The sequence below is a fragment of the Capra hircus genome, chromosome 19 (assembly GCF_001704415.2).
Source record: "Capra hircus breed San Clemente chromosome 19, ASM170441v1, whole genome shotgun sequence".
Lineage (NCBI taxonomy): Eukaryota > Metazoa > Chordata > Mammalia > Artiodactyla > Bovidae > Capra > Capra hircus.
In genome coordinates this window covers 35,173,853-35,195,487 of record NC_030826.1, presented here as the reverse complement: position 1 = coordinate 35,195,487, position 21,635 = coordinate 35,173,853, and the positions used below count along the sequence as shown (strand labels likewise).

General features: G+C 38.6%; 1 protein-coding gene across 11 annotated transcripts in view; it reads right to left on the bottom strand.

Moving 5' to 3' along the window:
* The window catches only part of MBTD1 (mbt domain containing 1), a 70,170-nt gene that overhangs the window by 32,980 nt on the left and 15,555 nt on the right, over positions 1-21,635 (bottom strand). For 7 of the 11 annotated variants that reach the window (XM_018064839.1, XM_005693634.3, XM_018064838.1 and 4 more), the window contains 4 exons: positions 7,414-7,615; positions 3,082-3,221; positions 1,189-1,303; positions 275-360 (listed from right to left, as the gene is read on the bottom strand). In XM_018064839.1, the coding sequence (XP_017920328.1) occupies positions 275-360; positions 1,189-1,303; positions 3,082-3,221; positions 7,414-7,567 (495 nt within the window). In that variant the 5' untranslated portion in view covers positions 7,568-7,615. The remainder of the gene's footprint in view (positions 1-274; positions 361-1,188; positions 1,304-3,081; positions 3,222-7,413; positions 7,616-21,635) is intronic. The other 4 variants (XM_018064841.1, XM_018064834.1, XM_018064832.1 and 1 more) reach the window with 3 other exon arrangements.

Below are 21,635 nucleotides of genomic sequence, written 5' to 3'. Positions count from 1 at the left end.
TATGGTTCAACTTAATATGAAAATTGGATGAGACTCATGCCTTCCCCACTTAAAATAATTTCAACTGGCAATGTCTTCAAAGGAAACCTTTATTTATGAAACTTAAGGTTATATAACTATTAGTAAGTACAATAATTAATAAAAAAGAAACATTTCCATTATGATATATAAAATAAAGACCTTCTAAGGATAAGATGTTTAAAAAATGCTACTGTGCCTTCAGATTTAAATGATGACTAAGCATTTCAATACAAACAGAAAATTCCATACTCACATGTTTAAAGCAGGTAACTGGAGCTGCTATAAAGCTATTGCTATTGATGTAGTTACCCCAGTTGAAACCTTCTGTGGAGACTGCTGCTGAAATAAAATAAGCTTAGATATATTGGAGTTCTCAGATTGTTTATTTGTAAGAAGGTTATTACTTTATAATGTGAAGTGACACAAATTTATCACCTCTAAATTAAGTTTTTTCCCATAAAGATAAAACTTCTATAAACAAACATGAACTTTAGCATATATCATATTTGCAAACAGATAGTTTTAATTTTTCTACACACAAGGTATGCTCCTTGGGAAGTGAGGCAAGAGCTCTCCAATTATAAAAAACAAAGAACAACTGAAAGAAGATATGTTCAGGATAACAAACACTGTTCTGATTGCTCCTGTGTTTTATTCCCATGCAGCTCTAACTGCACACTTCACTGAAATTTCTATCCAGTATCTACCACCTAATATTTTCACTATGGCTCCTTACTGTCTTTCTCCCTACTTACTGCCTTGCTTTTACATTCCTGTTAAGAATCTTTCTGTTAAAAAAAATATCCTTTCCTCAATCTCCTTCTCTTTTTACTCTCTTCTCCTCAATCCCTTTGAATCCTAATAAATGTCATATTTCTTTGCCTTATCACAACGTTTCCCACTGTTCACAGCTAGAGAATCAATCCATAAAAAATAAATAATACACCAAATAAAGAAGAGTATTAAGGAGACTGTCACAAGCACCATAACTTGTGAACACTATACTTTTCTAGGATAATTTCCTGAAATCAAGGAAGCCTAGTGTCATATGTGCAAATAGGGAACAGAAAGAGCTTAGTTAACAGAATCCAAAATTAAAATGTTATTAATTAAAACTGGATGAATTAGTACCAAGTATTTCACCTCTATTGCACTCACCCATATTACCTGATTTAGTCTTGGCTTGGTTTTGTAAGGTAGCTTGATACTGAGCATATGCAGCTAGTTTAGCAACTAAAGGCTGTTTCTGAAGAACTTTTGCTTTCTTTGTTGGAGGCTTACCCTAAAACAAGAAGAGTTAAGTAAATAGGATTCTTTATCATTCCCCAACCTCAAATCTGAAAACTAACTTGATTGCATACTACTCATTTTAAGGAAACATTGAGGGTTTAGAAAATTATTAAAGCAGAGGAAACATACAAGAAAATTTACATGAGGAATGTTTTCTGGAGTTCTGCTACAATGTAGATATGTAATATGGGTAGCACAGCTGGCACAGACTTAAATAGCAATATGCAAATTAATATATTAATAAAAAATTATATCCCATAAAATGTTAAAATATAGGCTGTGGTGAATAACTGATTCCATCTTGTACTAGACAAATCCAGTGGTTATTCACTCATGCAGGTTGCTAAGCATTGCTATTTATATAAGAAAAATATAATTCAATGTTTAAACAGCAAGTGACTGAGGTTTATACCTTTAGTGCTAATGCAAAAGATCAACGACAAAATGATCATGGGCCAAATTCACAGTGTGACAAACTGCCATCCATTTGGGTACAGACCATTGCTCAGGATCTTTAGGGACTGTCTATCTGAAATACAGAAATACATCTAAGTGATGTATTTCCTTAATTTGGGGAACTTAAATAATCCTTTCGGTGTTATGTGCTACCTTATTACAATAAAATGAAGACAACAAATGTGATCATTCAAATAAAATATATTACAAAAATCAGCTATGTGATGCTTTTATAAAGTTGTTTATATGCTACAATAGTAATAACTTAAATGGTCATTTTGTAGGCATTCCAGTCATTTTGTAGGTGCTGATGTACATTCATAGAAAGACGATTTTCTTTTAGTATTATGATTGTTTCCAAAAAGGTTAGTGGGATTAACCAAATACCCCCTGGCGGCTCAGAGGTTAAAGCGTCTGCCTGCAATGCAGGAGACCTGGGTTCGATCCCTGGGTTGGGAAGATCCCTGGAGAAGGAAATGGCAACCCACTCCAGTACTCTTGCCTGGAGAATCCCATGGACAGGGGAGCTTGGTGGGCTATAGTCCACGGGGTCTCATAGAGTCGGACTGACTGAGCGACTTCACTTTCACTCTCACTTGGTCAAGGTATCAAATGGGTAGCAATCAAAAGTACAAACCAAAGATAATGGAGAAATAAAACCGAAGGGTAAATCATTCCCTGCCCTCAACACTGAAAGTTTCTACCTTGATACTAATTACAAAGAAAACCGGGGGGGGGGGAGTGGCTTAAATTTATATATATATTATATATATATGCTGCTAAGTCACTTCAGTTGAGTCCGACTCTGTGCAACCCCATAGATGGCAGGCCACCAGACTCCTCTGTCCCTGGGATTCTCCAGGCAAGAATACTGGAGTGGGTTACCATTCCCTTCTCTAATGCATGCTAAGTCGCTTCAGTCGTGTCTGACTCTGTGCGACTCCATGGACAGCAGCCCATCAGGCTCCTCTGTCCACGGGATTCTCTAGGCAAGAATACTGGAATGGGTTGCCATTTCCTTCTCCAATATAGATATATAGATATAGGTATTTATTACATTTATACTTATTTAGAAAAAAAGACACAAACAATTCATAGTTTATTTTGAATAGTATGCCTTCTCTATTTATAACAGCTGCTCAAATTTTATAGAATGGACAAACTCTAGGGCTCACATATTTCTTAAAAATGTGGGGTATCAAGTACTAACAGGCCGGTTAGATAAAGGTGGAGTGTAGCGAATCACAGCCAGATGACAGACAAACAGTGAAAGCCATAGAAATAACAGGTGCAAGAACAAGAAGGTTTCTGTACCGTTACCTGAAGTCTGGCCAAAATGCTTGCCTTCTTGGAGTTTGACGAGTAACTTCTTGAACATGAAACACTGCAGAAACGCTTTGTTTTAGAGTAAAAAGCATCTCGCACACCAACCATTCCACACATTTCACAGGTAGCTAATTAACAAATAAAAACACTGGTGTTATGATCAAAAAACTGATTTTCATCTAACAGTTTAATAATTCCTCCAATTATCTGAAGGTTTTAATTTTTAAAACATTCCTTCAGGCAGACAGAAAAATTCTTCTGTTACATGTGATAGAAAAATCTAAATAAAAGGTAGGGGAAAGACTAGAATGATGCCATGGCTATAGGCTCTAGAAAGACTGACAAAGTCTGAAGAGGCTTTAAAAACTATCAAAATACACAAACGTAAGTTAGATTCAACTAACATTTCCTTAGTGCTCACCCTGTGCCAGACATTATAAGCTCTAATGTTTGAAAGGATAATAAACAAAAGATGAAAAGTAGTTGCAGTACAACTGAAGATTAATACAGAGCACAGCACAGGTCTTTAAAATATTGTGAAGATTGAAACTTAAGGGTAACAAAACGTGAATCTCAAAAGATATACAAGTTGTGGGACTGCTGAATTATACAGCAGTTCTATTTTCAAATTTTTGAGGAATCACCATAATGTTTTCAGTAATGGCTGTACCAGTTCACAGTATCACCGAGAGTGTATGAGTTCTCTTTTCTCCACATCCTCCTCAACATTTGTTATCTCTTGTCTTTTTGACACCAGCCATCCTAACAGGTATGAGGTGATATCTCAATGTGGCTTTCATCTTCGTTTTCCTGATGATTAGTGACGTTGAGCACCTTTTCATGTATTTATTGGCCATTTGCAGGTCTTCCTTGGAAAAAAATATCTATTCAGGTGCTTTGCCCATTTTTAAACTGTATTATTTACTTTTTCTGTCCCACTGAGTTGTACAAGTTCTTCATGTATTTTGGATATTAACCCCTTATCAGATATATAGTTTACAAATATTTTCTCCCATCCTGTAGGCTGTCTTTTCAATATATTGTTTCCTGTGTTGAGCAGAACCTTTTTTAATTTGTTGTAACCTCACTGGTGCATTTGAGCTTTTATTAGCTGTGCTTCTAGTGTCATACCCAATACATCAACGCCAAGAGTTAAGTCAAGAAGCTTATCCCCTATGTTTTCTTCTACGGATTTTATTATTTCAGGTCTTACATTTAAGTTTTTACTCCATTTCAAGTTAATTTTTCTGAGTGGTGTAAGATAGGTCCAGCTTTTCTTTTGCATGCGGATATCTAATTTCCCAACACCATTTACTAAAAAAAAAACTACGCTTCCCCTATCAAGTGTTCTTGGTGCCCTTATCAAAAATTAGTTGACTGCAACTCAGGATATCAGAAAGATATCTGCCCTCCCACATTCACTGTAGCATTGTTAACAATAACCAAGTTAGAGAAACATATTAGATGCCTTCTGATGAATGAGAGGATAAGAAAACAAGTTATACATATATGTATGTGTAAATGCAAATGTATATGTAAAGTAGATATTATTTATTATAATAGAGTATTATTCAGCCATATAAAGAAGGAAATCTTGTCATTTCTGACAACAAGGACAAAACTGGAGGGGATTATCCTAAGTGGAATAAGCCAAAATGAGAAAGACAAACAGTGTATAGTATCACATACATGGAATTAAAAAAAAAAAAGCCCATTTCATAGAATGGTGGTTGCCAAGGGTTGAGAAGAGGGAGAAACGGTAAGATGAAGGCCAAAGTTATAAAAAGAAAAAATTGTGACGATCTAATACATAGCATGGTCACTCTAGTTACTACTACTAATTATACACTTGAAACTTGCTGAGTAGATCTTGTGCTCACATGACACACACACACAATTAACTTTTGGGGACTTCCCTGGTGGTCCAGGGGTTAAGACTCCACGTTCACAATGTAGGGAGCCTGGGTTTGATCCCTGGTCAGGGAATTAAGAGTCCGCATGCCACAACTAAGACCCTGCACAGTTGAATAAATAAAAAGTTAACTTTGTGAGGTTATGGATGTGTTAATTATCTTGATCTTTGTAATCATTCCACTAGGTACATGTAATATCAAATTACATTTATGAACATTTATACATTTAAACATATACAACTGTATTTGTCAGTTCAGTTCAGTCCCTCAGTAGTCTCCAACTCTTTGTGACCCCATCAATCGCAGCACGCCAGGCCTCCCTGTCCATCACCATCTCCCGGAGTTCACTCAGACCCACGTCCATCGAGTCCGTGATGCCATCCAGCCATCTCATCCTCGGTCGTCCCCTTCTCCTCCTGCCCCCCATCCCTCCCAGCATCAGAGTCTTTTTCAATGAGTCAACTCTTCGCATGAGGTGGCCAAAGTACTGGACTTTCAGCTTTAGCATCATTCCTTCCAAAGAGATCCCAGGGCTTATCTCCTTCAGAATGGACTGGTTGGATCTCCTTGCAGTCCAAGGGACTCTCAAGAGTCTTCTCCAACACCACAGTTCAAAAGCATCAATTCTTCGGCGCTCAGCCTTCTTCACAGTCCAACTCTCACATCCATACATGACCATAGGAAAAACCATAGCCTTGACTAGACGGACCTTAGTCAGCAAAGTAATGTCTCTGCTTTTGAATATATTATCTAGGTTGGTCATAACTTTCCTTCCAAGGAGTAAGCATCTTTTAATTTCATGGCTACAATCACCATCTGCAGTGATTTTGGAACCCCCAAAAAATAAAGTCTGACACTGTTTCCACTGTTTCCCCATCTATTTCCCAAAATAATTTGTCAATTATTCCTCAATAAAGTTTGGGGGGAAAGATAACACAGCAAACGACTACTTCAATGGGTTTAAATCTCCACCTAAACAGTTACAACTGGAGGGACTTACAGTTTAATCAGTACTTAGAAATTATGAGAAATCATGGGAAAATGTAAGATACCAGAGGATAAGAGATAAAGGGGGTCTAAGGGGAAAAATCATTCATCTTGCCTGAATGATTTTCTGTTGTAAAAATTCTAGAACAGATTAAAAGGTTTGCGGATCACATAGGTTAAAAAAAAAATGCAACCCCAAGGGGACAGTACGTCTTTGCCAAGAACTGAACGTGTCAAACTAGAACTCCCATGACTAGGATGTAAGCTCCACCAGGGACTTTATTCTATATTATTCCTATCTGTGTCTTTAAAACAGAATCCGGCACATATAAAGCTCCCTCTTGTGATAGATTGCCACACTGGTATGTTATAACTAAACCATGGCAAGATGTATATTAATAGGAGTTAATGCATTTGATAAAATCTCTCATGTAGCTCTGTCAATTAAGGATTGAGAAATTCAAGCTAAAGTAGAAAAAATCTAGGTAGCTATTAACTGGTTGGATGACCACACCTACTGGGTCCTGATAAATGAAGTTAAGTTCTTTGACATGGTATGAATGACTGTGTACCAGGCCCTTTGATGCTTAACTTTTAATCAAAATATTAGAATATGATCTATAAAGCATAATCGTCAAATGACAATCAGAAGACACTGTATTCAACATTAGATGACCAAATTAGGAATATGCCTAAATGGAAACACAGTGTCCTGAAAAAAAGAGATAAAAGTTGAACAACCTCTGCTCTAATCACACAGGGTGACCAACTATTCGCCTGAGGTCTTTTCCAGGATAATCCTAAAACCAGGAGGGTCTCAGGCAAGTCAGGACAGGTTGCCACCCTGCCACCACACAATCTGAAGTATCTCCAGAAGAAAGTGAGCGGGATACTGATGAATTAAAACACTGTGATGCTGTGAGAAATGCTTGAAGCAACTAGGTTTACTTGGTATGCCCAAGAGAAACACTAAAAATAAATGTTTTTGTGTGAAGGGAAAAAGGACAAAAGTCAGAGCAAGGATAATTTTGGTTCAATATAAAGAATATTCTGGTCATTAGAGATACATTATCACTGAAGTGTTAAAACAGAAAACTTATAAGGAATTGTTAGAAAAGGGAGACTTACCTTGAAAGTCTCTCTCAATTCTGGAAGTCTATTATCTTACACACTTTGAATTACATTAAGTTTCTCAACAGCTTTCTGTTTTCATTTTCTTCTACTTGTTAATAAAGAGATCTAACACAAATTCAGTGATCTTATCTAGAACTGTACATTTCACATTCTGTTTCTTAATTGTTCTTTTAAAAAATTTACGGGAAATGACAGGAGAAATGGAATCAAAACATACCCTCAAATATAAAGGGATGTAAAAGGTGAAGGCAGTTCACCTGAGCTGAAGTATATGCTGTATACTCACCCATGCCGGATTTACCGTCTGGGTACGTGTACACTTGGCCATTGTTTTTGATGATCGGGAGACTAGAAGGTAAGGGAGCAGCCTCCTCTTCACTCTCCTCAGAGCTGGAGCTGCTGCTCGTGTCCTCACTGCAGCTATCATAGCCGTCAAACATCCCGAACGAGTCTCTTCCTTTCCTTTCGGATCGTGAAGAATGGTCAGTCTTCAAAGCAGAAGAAATCAATAACTATGATATAGTACTCATGTACACCACCCAAAGGACCTTAGTTCAAACTGCGATAAATGAGGTTTCCAAATGAAAATCTAAATGTCTGTGTCAAAATGCAGCCGTTCATTTCCATGAGGCATAAACCTATTAACTACCATCATGCTAGCTAAAAGAAATAACAATGATGGAATAAACAGTGAATGGGAGTCAGAAGCTGTAACTTAAGTTTTGCCATAAACTAGATATATTACTTCTCTATAAAAATGTGATCAGATGATTTTTTTTTATTTTTTTAAACTGTAGTGAAATACTTGTAATAGATTGTTTCTTAATTTGCCTTTTAGCTCTAAAATTTTGAATTTTTATTATAATTTAGAGCATCCAGGAAATACACAGATGCTTTTAAAAATCACTAAGAGTTCTGGAGAGAGTGCAAACTTTAAACTTTGGGGAGACAATTTTTAGGTATTAGCTATTTCAAAAACTATAGAAGATAGCATTTCTATATGTAACACTATTTCATTTTTTTTAACATAGACATAACCCAATTATCTCCAGCTAAACACTATGCCCTTTAAAAAAAAAACAAGCACAAAGATACTATGTATCACATTCAGCAACTGCTACTCATATGCTCCTTCAAATATTCCCTCACTCAAGCCACCAAAAAATCCCAAAACTAATACCTACCACCACTCCAACTGTTCCTGAAACCAATTCCAAAACTTCAAGTTCAGTGATAAGAAAGTTAACAGAAAGCAGGAAATAACAGAAAAAAATAAAAAGGAATATTTGAAATGAAAAACAAAACAAAACAAAACAAAAACAAAACTCACCAAACCATCACTAAACATACATTGGTTACAACAGAGTGAAAACTGTCAACCAAGAAATCCTTAGAGTTTTGTATCTATCTTCTTCTTTTGCTCAGTTATAAGTTTCTTGGTATCATCTTACACTTTATGCACAATTTCTTTCTTGGATAGTTTAAAGTCTTAACATGACCAGTAACAAAGCTCGAATCTATTTCCAAAGCTTGACAAGATAAAACCATAGAAACGCATCTCTTAGTTTTACTAAATAAACTATCATTTTCAGATATGCTTGTATTAAACAGTTTCACTGAGGAGGGGAACTGATTTTCCATTTGTATTATGTGTAACTATGAAAGCAAAAGAAGTAGTATTTCAGTCCATAAAATGGAAATTTTATATACTCGAATACGATGTTAAGAAGTCGTCCCTTTGGGAGGCTCTACAAATGTTCTACAAATATTGCCACACTGAAAAAAAAAAAACCTATTCTTCTTTTAGAACTCTCTTTTAGACGCAATTTAAAAAAGAAAAGCTGTTTGTAGTCACTTTAGAATTATTCTCCCAATCTCCCACTATTGTTTTCCCCAGCCTGATTATTCAGCAGATTCAGTTCTGAAAATCTTCTAGTTATTTCTATAAATCACATGTATCTTCAAAGAATCAAAATCTGCTACCATCAGATTTCAAAAAAATAAATAAGACTCTGAAGACAATTCAAAAGGAAAAGTTGCAAGGCCATGTGATAATACAAGGCAAGTGAAAAGGACAAGGCAAGGGCAGTCAACTGAGACTGAGGAAGGATCCTGAGCAAAAAAAAGGCAGCCACTTGAATATCTACCTTGAATATTTAACTGAGATGACCATTACATCTATTACTGCGGGAAGGAATCCCTTAGAAGAAATGGAGTAGCCATCATTGTCAACAAAAGAGTTCAAAATACAGTACCTGGATGCAATCTCAAAAATGACAGAATGATCTCTGTTCGTTTCCAAGGCAAAGCATTCAATATCACGGTAATCCAAGTCTACGCCCCAATCAGTAATGCTGAAGAAGCTGAAGCTGCACAGGTCTATGAAGACCTACAAGACTTCAGAATTAACACCCAAAAAAGACATCCTTTTCATTATAGGGGACTGAATGCAGAGTTTCAAAGAATAGCAAGAAGAGATAAGAAAGCCTTCTTCAGCGATCAGTGCAAAGAAATAGAGGAAAACAACAGAATGGGAAAGACTAGAGATCTCTTCAAGAAAAGTAGAGATACCAAGGGAACATTTCATGCAAAGATGGGCTCAATAAAGGACAGAAATGGTCTGGACCTAACAGAAGCAGAAGACATTAAGAAGAGATGGCAAGAATACACAGAAGAACTGTACAAAAAGGATCTTCACGACCCGGATAATCACCATGGTGTGACCACTCATCTAGAGCCAGACATCCTGGAATGTGAAGTCAAGTGAGCCTTAGAAAGCATCACTATGAACAAAGCTAGTGGAGGTGATGGAATTCCAGTACAGTTATTTCAAATCCTGAAAGAGGATGCTGTTAAAGTGCTGCACTCAATATGCCAGCAAATTTGGAAAACTCAGCAGTGGCCACAGGATTGAAAAAGGTCAGTTTTCATTCCAATTCCAAAGAAAGGCGATGCAAAATAATGCTCAAACTACCGCACAACTGCAGTCACCTCACACGCTAGTAAAGTAATGCTCAAAATTCTCCAAGCCAGGCTTCAGCAATACATGAACCATGAACTCCCTGATGTTCAAGCTGGTTTTAGAAAAGGCAGAGGAACCAGAGATCAAATTGCCAACATCCGCTGGATCATGGAAAAAGCAAGAGAGTTCCAGAAAAACATCTATTTCTGCTTTATTGACTATGCCAAAGCCTTTGACTGTGTGGATCACAATAAACTCTGGAAAATCCTGAAAGAGATGGGCATACCAGACCACCTAACCTGCCTCTTGAGAAATCTGTATGCAGGTCAGGAAGCAATAGTTAGAACTGGACATGGGACAACAGACTGGTTCCAAATAGGAAAAGGAGTACATCAAGGCTGTATATTGTCACCCTGGTTATTTAACTTCTATGCAGAGTACATCATGAGAAACGCTGGGCTGGAAGAAACACAAGCTGGAATCAGGATTGCCAGGAGAAATATCAATAACCTCAGATATGCAGATGACACCACCCTTATGGCAGAAAGTGAAGAGGAACTAAAAAGCCTCTTGATGAAAGTAAAAGAGAAGAGTGAAAAAGTTGGCTTAAAACTCAACGTTCAGAAAACGAAGATCATGGCATCCGGTCCCACCACTTCATGGCAAATAGATGGGGAAACAGTGGAAACAGTGTCAGACTTTATTTCTTTGGGCTCCAAAATCACTGCAGATGGTGATTGCAGCCATGAAATTAAAAGACGCTTACTTCTTGGAAGAAAAGTTATGACCAACCTAGATAGCATATTCAAAAGCAGAGACATTACTTTGACAACAAAGGTCCGTCTAGTCAAGGCTATGGTTTTTCCTGTGGTCATGTATGGATGTGAGAGTTGGACTGTGAAGAAGCCTGAGCGCAAAAGAATTGATGCTTTTGAACTGTGGTGTTGGAGAAGACTCTTGAGAGTCCCTTGGACTGCAAGGAGATCCAACCAGTCCATTCTGAAGGAGATAAGCCCTGGGATTTCTTTCAAAGGAATGATGCTGAAGCTGAAACTTCAGTATTTCGGCCACCTCATGGGAAGAGTTGACTCATTGGAGAAGACTTTGATGCTGGGAGGGATGGGGGGCAGGAGGAGAAGGGGACGACCGAGGATGAGATGGCTGGATGGCATCACTGACTCGATGGACACGACTCTTGAGTGAACTCCGGGAGTTCGTGATGGACAGGGAGGCCTGGCGTGCTGCGATTCATGGGGTCGCAAAGAGTCGGACACAACTGAGCGACTGAACTGAACTGAACTGGAATGCAAAAGTCGGAAGTCAAGAAACACCTAGAGTAACAGGCAAATTTGACCTTGGAGTACAAAATGAAGCAGGGCAAAGGCTAATACAGTTTTGCCAAGAGAATGCACTGGTCATAGCAAACATCCTCTTCCAAAAACACAAGACTCTACACATGGATGGACATCACCAGATGGCAAACACCAAAATCAGATGGATTATATTCTTTGCAGTCAAAGATGGAGAAGCTCTATACAGTCAGCAAAAACAAGACTGGGAGCAGACTGCGGCTCAAATCATGAACTCCTTATTGCAAAATTCAGACTTAAATCAATGAAAGTGGGGAAAACCACTGGACCATGCAGGTATGACTTAAATCAAATCCCTTATGATTATACAGTGGAAGTGACAAATAGATTTAAGGGACTAGATCTGATAAGACAGAGTGCTTGATTAACTATGGACGGAGGTTCGTGACACTGTATAGGAGACAGGGATCAAGACCATCCCCAAGAAAAAGAAATGCAAAAAAGCAAAATGGCTGTCTGAGTAGGCCTTACAAATAGCTGTGAAAAGAAGAAAAGTAAAAAGCAAAGGAGAAAAGGGAAGATATACCCATTTGAATGCAGAGTTCAAAGGAATAGCAAGAAGAGATAAGAAAGGCTTCCTGTTATTAGTGGAAAGAAATAGAGAAAAATAATAGAAGACAGACTAGAGATCTCTTCTAGAAAATTAGAGATACCAAGGAACATTTCATGAAAAGATGGGGTCAATAAACGACAGAAATGGTATGGACCTAACAGAAGCAGAAGATATTAAGAAGAGGGGGGAAGAATACATGGAAGAACTATACAAAAAAGATCTTCATGACCCAGATAATCAAGATGGTGTGATCACTCACCTGGAACCAGACATCCTGGAATGAAAAGTCAAATGGGCCTTAGGAAGCATCACTACAAACAAAGCTAGTGGAAATATGGAATTCCAGTTGAGCTATTTCAAATCCTGGAAAAGGATGCTGTGAAAGTGCTGCACTCAATATGCCAGCAAATGTGGAAAACTCAGCAGTGGCCACAGGACTAGAAAAGTTCAGTTTTCATTCCAATTCCAAAGAAAGGCAATGCCAAAGAATACTCAAACTACAGCACAATTACATTCACCTCACACGCTAGCAAAGTAATTGTTCAAACTTCTTCAAGCCAGGCTTCAGCGATATGTGAAGTGTTAACTTCCAGATGTTCAAGCTGGTTTTAGAAAAGGCAGAGGAACCAGAGATCAAATTGTCAACATTTGCTGGATCATGGAAAAAGCAAGAGAGTTCCAGAAAAACATCTGCTTTATTGACTATGCCAAAGCCTTTGACTGTGTGGATCACAATAAACTGGAAACTTCTGAAAGAGATGGGAATACCAGACCACCTGACTTGCCTCTTGAGAAATCTGTATGCAAGTTAGGAAGCAACAGTTAGAACTGGACATGCAACAACAGACTGGTTCCAAATATGAAAAGGAGTACGTCAAGGCTGTATATTGTCACGCTACTTATTTAACTTCTATGCAGAGCGCATCATGAGAAACGCTGGGCTGGAGAAGAACAAACTGGAATCAAGATTGCCAGGAGAAATATCAATAACCTCAGATATGCAGATGACACCACCATTATGGCAGAAAGTAAAGAGGAACTAAAGAGCCTCTTGATGAAAGTGAAAGAGGAGAGCAAAAAGTTGGCTTAAAGCTCAACATTCAGAAAACTAAGATCATGGCATCTGGTCCCATCACTTCATGGCAAACAGCAGAAACAGTGTCAGACTTTATTTTTGGGGGCTCCAAAATCACTGCAGATGATGACTGGAGCTATGAAATTAAGACGCTTACTCCTTGGAAGGAAAGTTATGACCAACCGTAGATAGCATATTAAAAAGCAGAGACATTACTTTGACAACAAAGGTCCGTCTAGTCAAGGCTGTGGTTTTTCCTGTGGTCATGTATGGATGTAAGAGATGGACTGTGAAGAAAGCTGAGCGCCGAAGAATTGATGCTTTTGAACTGTGGTGTTGGAGAAGACTCTTGAGAGTCCCTTGGACTGCAGGGAGATCCAGCCAGTCCATCCTAAAGGAGATCAGTCCTGGGTGTTCATTGGAAGGACTAATGCTAAAGCTGAAACTCCAATACTTTGGCCACCTCATGTGAAGAGTTGACTCACTGGAAAAGACCCTGATGCTGGGAGGGATTGTGGGCAGGAGAAGGGGACGACAGAGGATGAGATGGCTGGAAGGCATCACCGACTCGATGGACGTGAGTTTGAGTAAATTCCAGGAATTGGTGATGGACAGGGAGGCCTGGCGTGCTGTGAATCATGGGGTCGCAAAGAGTCAGACACGACTGAGCGACTGAACTGAACTGAAGAAGAACTAAAGAGCCCCTTGATGAATGAAAGAGGAGAGTGAAAAAGTTGGCTTAAAGCTCAACATTAAGAAAACTAAGATCATGGCATCTGGTCCCATATCTTCATGGCAAACAGATGGGGAAACAGTGACAGCCTTTATTTTGGGGGGCTCCAAAATCACTGCAGGTGGTGACTGCAGTCATGAAATAAAAAGATGCTTGTTCCTTGGAAGAAAAGTTATGATCAACCTAGACAGCATATTAAAAAGCAGAGACATTACTTTGCCAACAAAGGTCCGTTTAGTCAAGGCTATGGTTTTTCCAATAGTCATGTATGGATGTGAGAGTTGAACTATAAAGAAAGCTGAGTGCCAAAAAATTGATGCTTTTGAACTGCGGTGTTGGAGAAGACTCTTGAAAGTCCCTTGGACTGCAAGGAAATCCAACCAGTCTATCCTAAAGGACATCAGTCCTGGGTGTTCATTGGAAGGACTGATGTTGAAGCTGAAACTCCAATACTTTGGCCCCTGATGCATAGTGCTGACTCATTTGAAAAGACCCTAAGGCTGGGAAAGATTGAGGGCAGGCAGAGGAGGAGACAACAGAGGATGAGATGGCTGGATGGCATCACTAACTCAGTGGACATGAGTTTGGGTGAACTCTGGGAGTTGGTGATGGATAGGGAGGCCTCACGTGCTGCAGTCCATGAGGTCACAAGAGTCAGACACTACTGGTGCTGGAATATTCTAGGCAAAGGAAAAGGCAAGACAGAGGCTTTAGGGCTGGCATATACTTGATGCATTGAAAGGTCAGGGTAGCTGGTACCTAGTGAGATGGGGTTAGAGGAGGATGCTACCATCAGATTACCAGAGCCCTTCAAGGCCAGAGTAAAAGTCTGACATAAATATTTTTCACAATGCCTGGAATATACTGGCTAGAATTCTAAGTTCTAATAAATTCATACACCCTAACTCCATGCAGAGATTATCTTTTACAACCCAGAGTTTTCATATAAGCTCATTGTCCACTTTATAGTCAGCTTGGTTAGCAGCTAACATATTTACTGACCCTTTAGTGTCAATAGAGAGGATCTTATTATGACTCAACTTGTTAAGAGAATATAAACCTAAAATTTCAGAGAGCCAAACATTTTAGTTTTAATAATTAAAGGCTGTTAACATTTTTTTTTTAAAAGGATTATGATCAAACATATTTAGGAAATTTTCCTTACTTCAAAGCCCTCTTAGAACTCTTAACACACTGTGAACATTACAATAATTTAAGAGGAATATACAGTATACAGTCCTTCCCTTAAGGACTACTGTTCTAGAGATATACTCTCTAATCTCTTCCATGGACCCTGCAAACACAGAATATGTCATCTAAGCAACACAAGGGGAATATGCCCAGTATGTGATTATATTTACTGCTCCTCAGCTCCGTCACTGGATTGAACCTGGGCCAACGCAGTGAAAGCCTGGAATCCTAACCACTAGGCCACCAGGAAACTTTTTGTGTTCCATTTTGGTATAACTTTTCCTGGAGTTAGCAACTGTCTCATTCCTTTTTCATTTAATCACTATTAAAAGTATCTATTGCCTTTTTCTAAAGCCTTCAACTGTCAATGGTTCATTTTTATCCTGGAGCCATCTTCATCCATCCTCCAATATAGTATGGTTGCTTTCTACACCTCCTGTACAGCTGTCAATCCAAGGACATTCCTTTTATCATTGTCTTGGCAAGTTTTGACAAATACAGCACTCATTAAACTATCACCACAGTCAAGATACAGAACCTGTCCATAATCACCATAAGTTTCTTCATGCTGCTTTGTAAATTCTTTCCCTCCCTTGGCCCCATCTGTTTCCCAAGTAGTTTGCTGCTGCTGCTAAGTCACGTCAGTTTGTGTCCAACTCAATGCAAGTCCATTGATGGCAGCCCACCAGGCTCCTCTGTCCCTGGGATTCTCCTGGCAAGAATACTGGAGTGGGCTGCCATTTCCTCCTCAAGTGCATGAAAGTGAAAAGTGAAAGTGAAGTTGCTCAGTTGTGTCTGACTCTTTGAAACCCCAAGGGCTGTAGCCCACAAGGCTCCTCCACCCATGGGATTTCCTAGGCAAGAGTACTGGAGTGGGTTGCCATTGCCTTCTCCCCAAGTAGCTTACTGATCTGTTTTCTGTCACTGTACATTAGTTTTTTCAAAGTTTTAAGTATAAATAAAATCATACAGCTTATTTTTGGGGGGGGTACGGATTTTCACTCAGCATAATTATTATGAGATTTGTCCCTGTTTGAGTATCAGTAATTCATTTATTTTTATCATAAAGTAGTGAGATGGAATTATTGTGCAGACATTTCAAAATGTATTTATTCAGTTCAGTTGCTCAGTTGTTTCTGACTCTTTGCAACCCCATGGACTGCAGCACACCAGGCTTCCCTGTCCATCACCAACTCCCACAGCTTACTCAAACTTATGTCAATCGAGTTGGTGATGCCATCCAACCATCTCAACCTCTGTTGTACCCTTCTCTTCCCGCCTTCGATCTTTCCCAGCATCAGGGTCTTTTCTAATGAGTCAGTTCTTCGCTATGAGGTGGCCAAAGTACTGGAGTTTCAGCTTCAGCATCAGTCCTTCCAATGAATATTCAGGACTGATTTCCTTTAGGATGGACTGGTTGGATCTCCTTGCAGTCCAAGGGAATCTCAAGGGTCTTTTCCAACACCACAATTCAAAAGCATCAATTCTCTGGCACTCAGCCTTCTTTATAGTCCAACTCTTACATCCATACATGACCACTGGAAAAACCATAGTCTTGACTAGACATACCTTAGATGGCAAAGTAATGTCTCTGCTTCTTAATATGCTGTCTAGGTTGGTCATAGCTTCTTCCAAGGATCAAGCGTCTTTTAAATTTCATGGCTGCGGTCACAATCTGCAGTGATTTTGAAGTCCAAGAAAATAAAGTCTCTCACTGTTTCCGTTGTTTCCCCCATCTACTTGCCATGAAGTGATGAGACTGGATGCCATGATCTTAGTTTTCTGAGTACTGAGTTTTAAGCCAACATTGTCACGCTCCTCTTTCAATTTCATCAAGAGGCTCTTTAGTTTTTCTTCACTTTCTGCCATAAGGGTGGTGTCATTTGCATATCTGAGGTTATTGATATTTCTCCCGGCAATCTTGATTCCAGCTTGTGTTTTCACATGATGTACTCTGCATATAAGTTAAATAAGCAGGGTGACAATATACAGCCTTGACATACTCCTTTCTAGATTTGGAACCAATCTGTAGTTCCATGTCCAGTTCTAACTGTTGTTTCTTGACCTGTAATATGATTTCTCAGGAGGCAGGTCAAGTGGTCTGGTATTCCCATCTCTTTCAGAATTTTCCACAGTTTGTTGTAATCCACACAGTCAAAGGCTTTGGAATACTCAATAAAGCAGACATTTTCTGGAACTCTCCTCCTTTTTTCAAGATCCAATGGATGTTGGCAATTTGATCTCTCATTCCTCTGCTTTTTCTAAATCTAGCTTGAACATCTGGAAGTTCACAGTTCACCTACTGTTGAACCATGGCTTGGAGAATTTTGAGCATTACTTTGCTAGCATGTGAGATTAGTGCAATTGTGCAGTAGTTTGAACATTCTTTGGCATTGCCTCTCTTTGGGATTGGAATAAAAACTGACCTTTTTCAATCCTGTGGCCACTGGTGAGTTTTCCAAACTCACTGGCATATTGAGTGCAGCACTTTCACAGCATCATCTTTTAGGATTTGAAATAGCTCAATTGGAATTCCATCACGTCCACTAGCATTGTTTGTAGTGATACTTCCTAAGGCCTACTTGATTTCACATTCCAAGATGCCTGGCTCTAGGTGAGTGATCACACCATTATGGTTATCTGGGACATGAAGATCTTTTTTGCATAGTGCTGTGTATTCTTGCCCCCTCTTCTTAATACCTTCTGCTTCTGTTAGGCCCATACCATTCCTGTCCTTTATTGTGTCCTCTTTTCATGAAATGTTCCTTGGTATCTCTAATTTTCTACAAGAGATCTCTAGTCTTTCCCATTCTATTATTTTCCTGTATTTCTTTGCACTGACCACTGAGGAAGCCTTCCTTATCTCTCCTTGCTATTCTTTGGAACTTTGCATTCAAAGGGTATATCTTTCCTTTTCTCCTTTGCCTTTAGCTTCTCTTCTTTTCTCAGCTATTTGTAAGGCCTCCTCAGGCAACCATTTTGCCTTTTTGTATTTTTTGTTCTTGGGGATGGTCTTGATCACTGCCTCCTGTACAATGTTCTTATGATTAGACTGGGTTTATACTTTCGGGAAGATCACAGATGTCAAGTGTCCTTTGTTACATCAAAGATACATCCTTCAACATAGGTTATCCCTGTTGATGCTGACCTTGATTACTTGCCTGAGAAGTATGTCAGTTTTCCCCACTCTAAAATTACTCCTCTCCCCTCCTCCGTATTTCACTCTTTGGAAGGAACTACTGGAAGTCCATTCTTAAGGACTTGGGAATTAAGCACCCCCTCTGTAACGGTGGACTATCTACACAAATTATTTGGAATTCTTTCACACAGATTTCTTCTCCTTTACTAAGATAAAAATTCCTTCTTTTTGGATTTGAGGTTTTCTCATCATTAGATTCCAGGTAAGGCAATGGCAACCCACTCCAGTACTCTTGCCTGGAGAATCCCAGGGATGGGGGAGCTTGGTGAGCTGCCATCTATGGGGTTGCACAGAGTCGGACATGACTGACGCGACTTAGCAGCAACAGCATCATTAAATTCAGACTGTATATTCCCAGTTGAAATACTATGTAACTGATGATACTTTTCTCAGGGAAGCAAATCCAGATTACATGGTGTTCATCTGCCCCTTACTGGCGATGATAAGTTTGAAGACTTGGTCTAGTTGCCGTCTGTTTCTTCACTAAAGTCTCACTATTCTTATTTAAATACGTAGTCTATAGGAAGATGGGGCTTCCCCTGTGGCTCAACAGTAAAGAATCTGCCTTTGATGCAGGAGGCACAGAGACATGGGTTCGATTCCTGGGTCAGGAAGATCCCTTGGAGGAGAAAATGGCAACCCACTCCAGAAATCTGGCCTGGAAAATCTCATGGACAGAAAAGCCTGGTGGGCTACAGTTCATGGGGTTGCAAAGAGTTGGACACACAACTGAGCAATTAAACAACTAGTATAGAGGACACTTCAAGACCGTATGAATAAACTGCTCATCAAAATGTCACTCCAGATTTAGCATTCAATGATTTTTGCCCAATCTTTTACTATGATTTTCCAATCCCAGAAATCCTTTTATATCTATCAGTTGGTATCCTTCTGTAAAGAAGAGCCCTCTTTCCTCTCTTATGGCTTTTAACTTCTGGATTCCTATGTTGCAGTGGTTTATAATTCCCTATTGTCCTTTGCTATTTGGAGGTTCAAACCACACCAGATTTGGCCAGCTGGAACCCATTCAGACAGACTCCTGTGTCATTCTGACATGGCCCTATCATTTTTGAGCATTTCTTTACTTTCTGGTATCACAAGACAGTCAAGGCTTATCTTATAGTCACTTTCTGTCTCAAATCTGGAATCAACCATTTCTCCAAAGAGCTTTGGTATTTTTTTTTTATTGGGAATCTTAGAAATAAAGACCTAGGTGGTCCATGTGCTCATTGCCACTAGGTATCTATTTGATTCTGGAGCCCTTCAGTGCATGTGAGCTGGAATAAATATGCACACAAAAATGTGACATTTGTCTTATATGTATACAATGTATTTTAGAAAATCATGAGTTCACACTTACATTTTCCATCCCTACAGGGCTTTTCCTTACCTTCCCACATTCATATTTGTCGCTCTCTTCTACTGAAAACCCCGGCCTCCAACAAAATTAACATTTATATGCTCCATCCTTTTCTATATTTAAATAAGTTTCAGAAGCATAACATCTATACTGCTATAAAAATGAACTTTTATATTCAGAATTTCTTTGTAATCTCTTCTGTCCAAACCAAGGAATAGAATACCAAGTTCAAGAATCACTTGGATTCATTACTTCTCTCTCCTTCAGTTGTGGTCATGTTACTAACTTAAAATAAGCTGGGTTTCGGTTTGCATCTCCCTTGACATTCGTGAATTAGTTTCAGTTTTGGGGACTATCAAAAAATCACAACAACTATACAAGGAGGTTTAAGTTGGAGAAATACCATTTCCTTGCCTTACCCTACCACCGACTCTTTTAAGGTGGGTAACCAACTTTATTGCTTTATGGTTCATCTCTTATTGTGTCTATGTTTTAAAAAGTTAAACAGGTATATTTATGCTTTCTTATTTCCTCTTCTTTCTTACAGAAAAGGCCACATATTAAATTGCTCTGTCCTTTGCTTTTATTTAGAAAATTACCCTGGAAAACACTGTTTCAAAGCACAGACATCTTCCTCATTTCTTTTTAAGCTGAACAGTTCCTACACTGTGTGTATGTTTATCAAACTAATCTCACTTAGACATTTAATAGTTTTCAGTGTTTTATGATGAAAAATATGACAAATTTTTGTCATATGACAAATGACAAATATTGCTGCCATGAACATATACATGTATATGAATTATTTGCAGTGTACCTTCAGGATATATTCCCAGAAGTGTGACTGCTGGTTAGAATGGTGAATGTAGTAATTTTGATAGCTACTGTCAAATTCTCCTGCATGGAGATTTCACCATTTTGAATTTACTCCAGCAATAGTGAAGAAGTAGAGTGTTTTTTTTTTTTTGACAATATGCTGATTCATATGCTGGCTCCTCTGCAGTTTTAACTTTTTACTTGAAATAACTCTTGAATTTTCAGAAAAGTTGGAAAAATAGTACAATGAAATCCTGTGTATTCTACTCAGATTCACTAACTGATAAAAAATTGCTCCATTTGTTTAATTCTTCTGTTGAAATATATAAATATTTTTCTGAACCACTTGAGAGTGAGTTGCGTAATTTTTTTTTTTATTGCACCCCATCAGCATGAAGGATCAGAGTTCCCCGGCCAGAGATCAAACTCATGCCCCCTGAAGTTTCCACTGCAGAACCTTAATCACTGGACCACCAGGAAGTCCCATACATGTCTTTTTATTCCAAACTGCTTCAGTGTGCATTTCCTGAGAATATAAACATTTTGTCATAACTACAGCACAATTATTCAGTTTCAGGAAATTTAACATAAAACACTTTGCCCTAACTTACCATCTGTAGTTCAATGGACCCAATAATATCCTTTATAAAATTTCTTCCCTCCAGTCCAGGATCACATGTTGTATTTGTATCCTTAGTTTTCTTTAATCTAGAAGATTGCTTTCAGAGAATATAGGCCTCCTCCCCTCTTGGTGCTGTCTAGGTTTTCCAGTATACTTACCTTACATGCTTCTCCCTGAAATTAATAAGCAATCTTGGAGACACATTTAAAATAAATACTGTTTCTCATCGAAATTCCACCCTTCTCTTCCCTAAATTAGGCATCGAAAAGCTCCTGCAGAACCAAACATTATGATGTCACAAAATGATTTTCTAATTCTAGTATTCTCTTACCAGTTAGCAGGAAACTCTCTCATCATCCCCTTTATATATCTACCTACCTATTCATTATCAGTATGAGCTAACTCCTTTTTTTTTCCCCCAGTGGTTTATAATTCATTACTGTCCTTAATTATTTGGGGGTTCAAATCACCCCAGATTTGGCTACTAGGTTCACTCTGAACTAACTCCACGTCATTCTGACATGCCCACATCCATTTTGGACAATGCCTTACTTTCTGGGATATAAAGATAATCTAGTATTATTTTAAACCTACACTGCTCCAGGTCTGAAATCAACCATTTCTCCA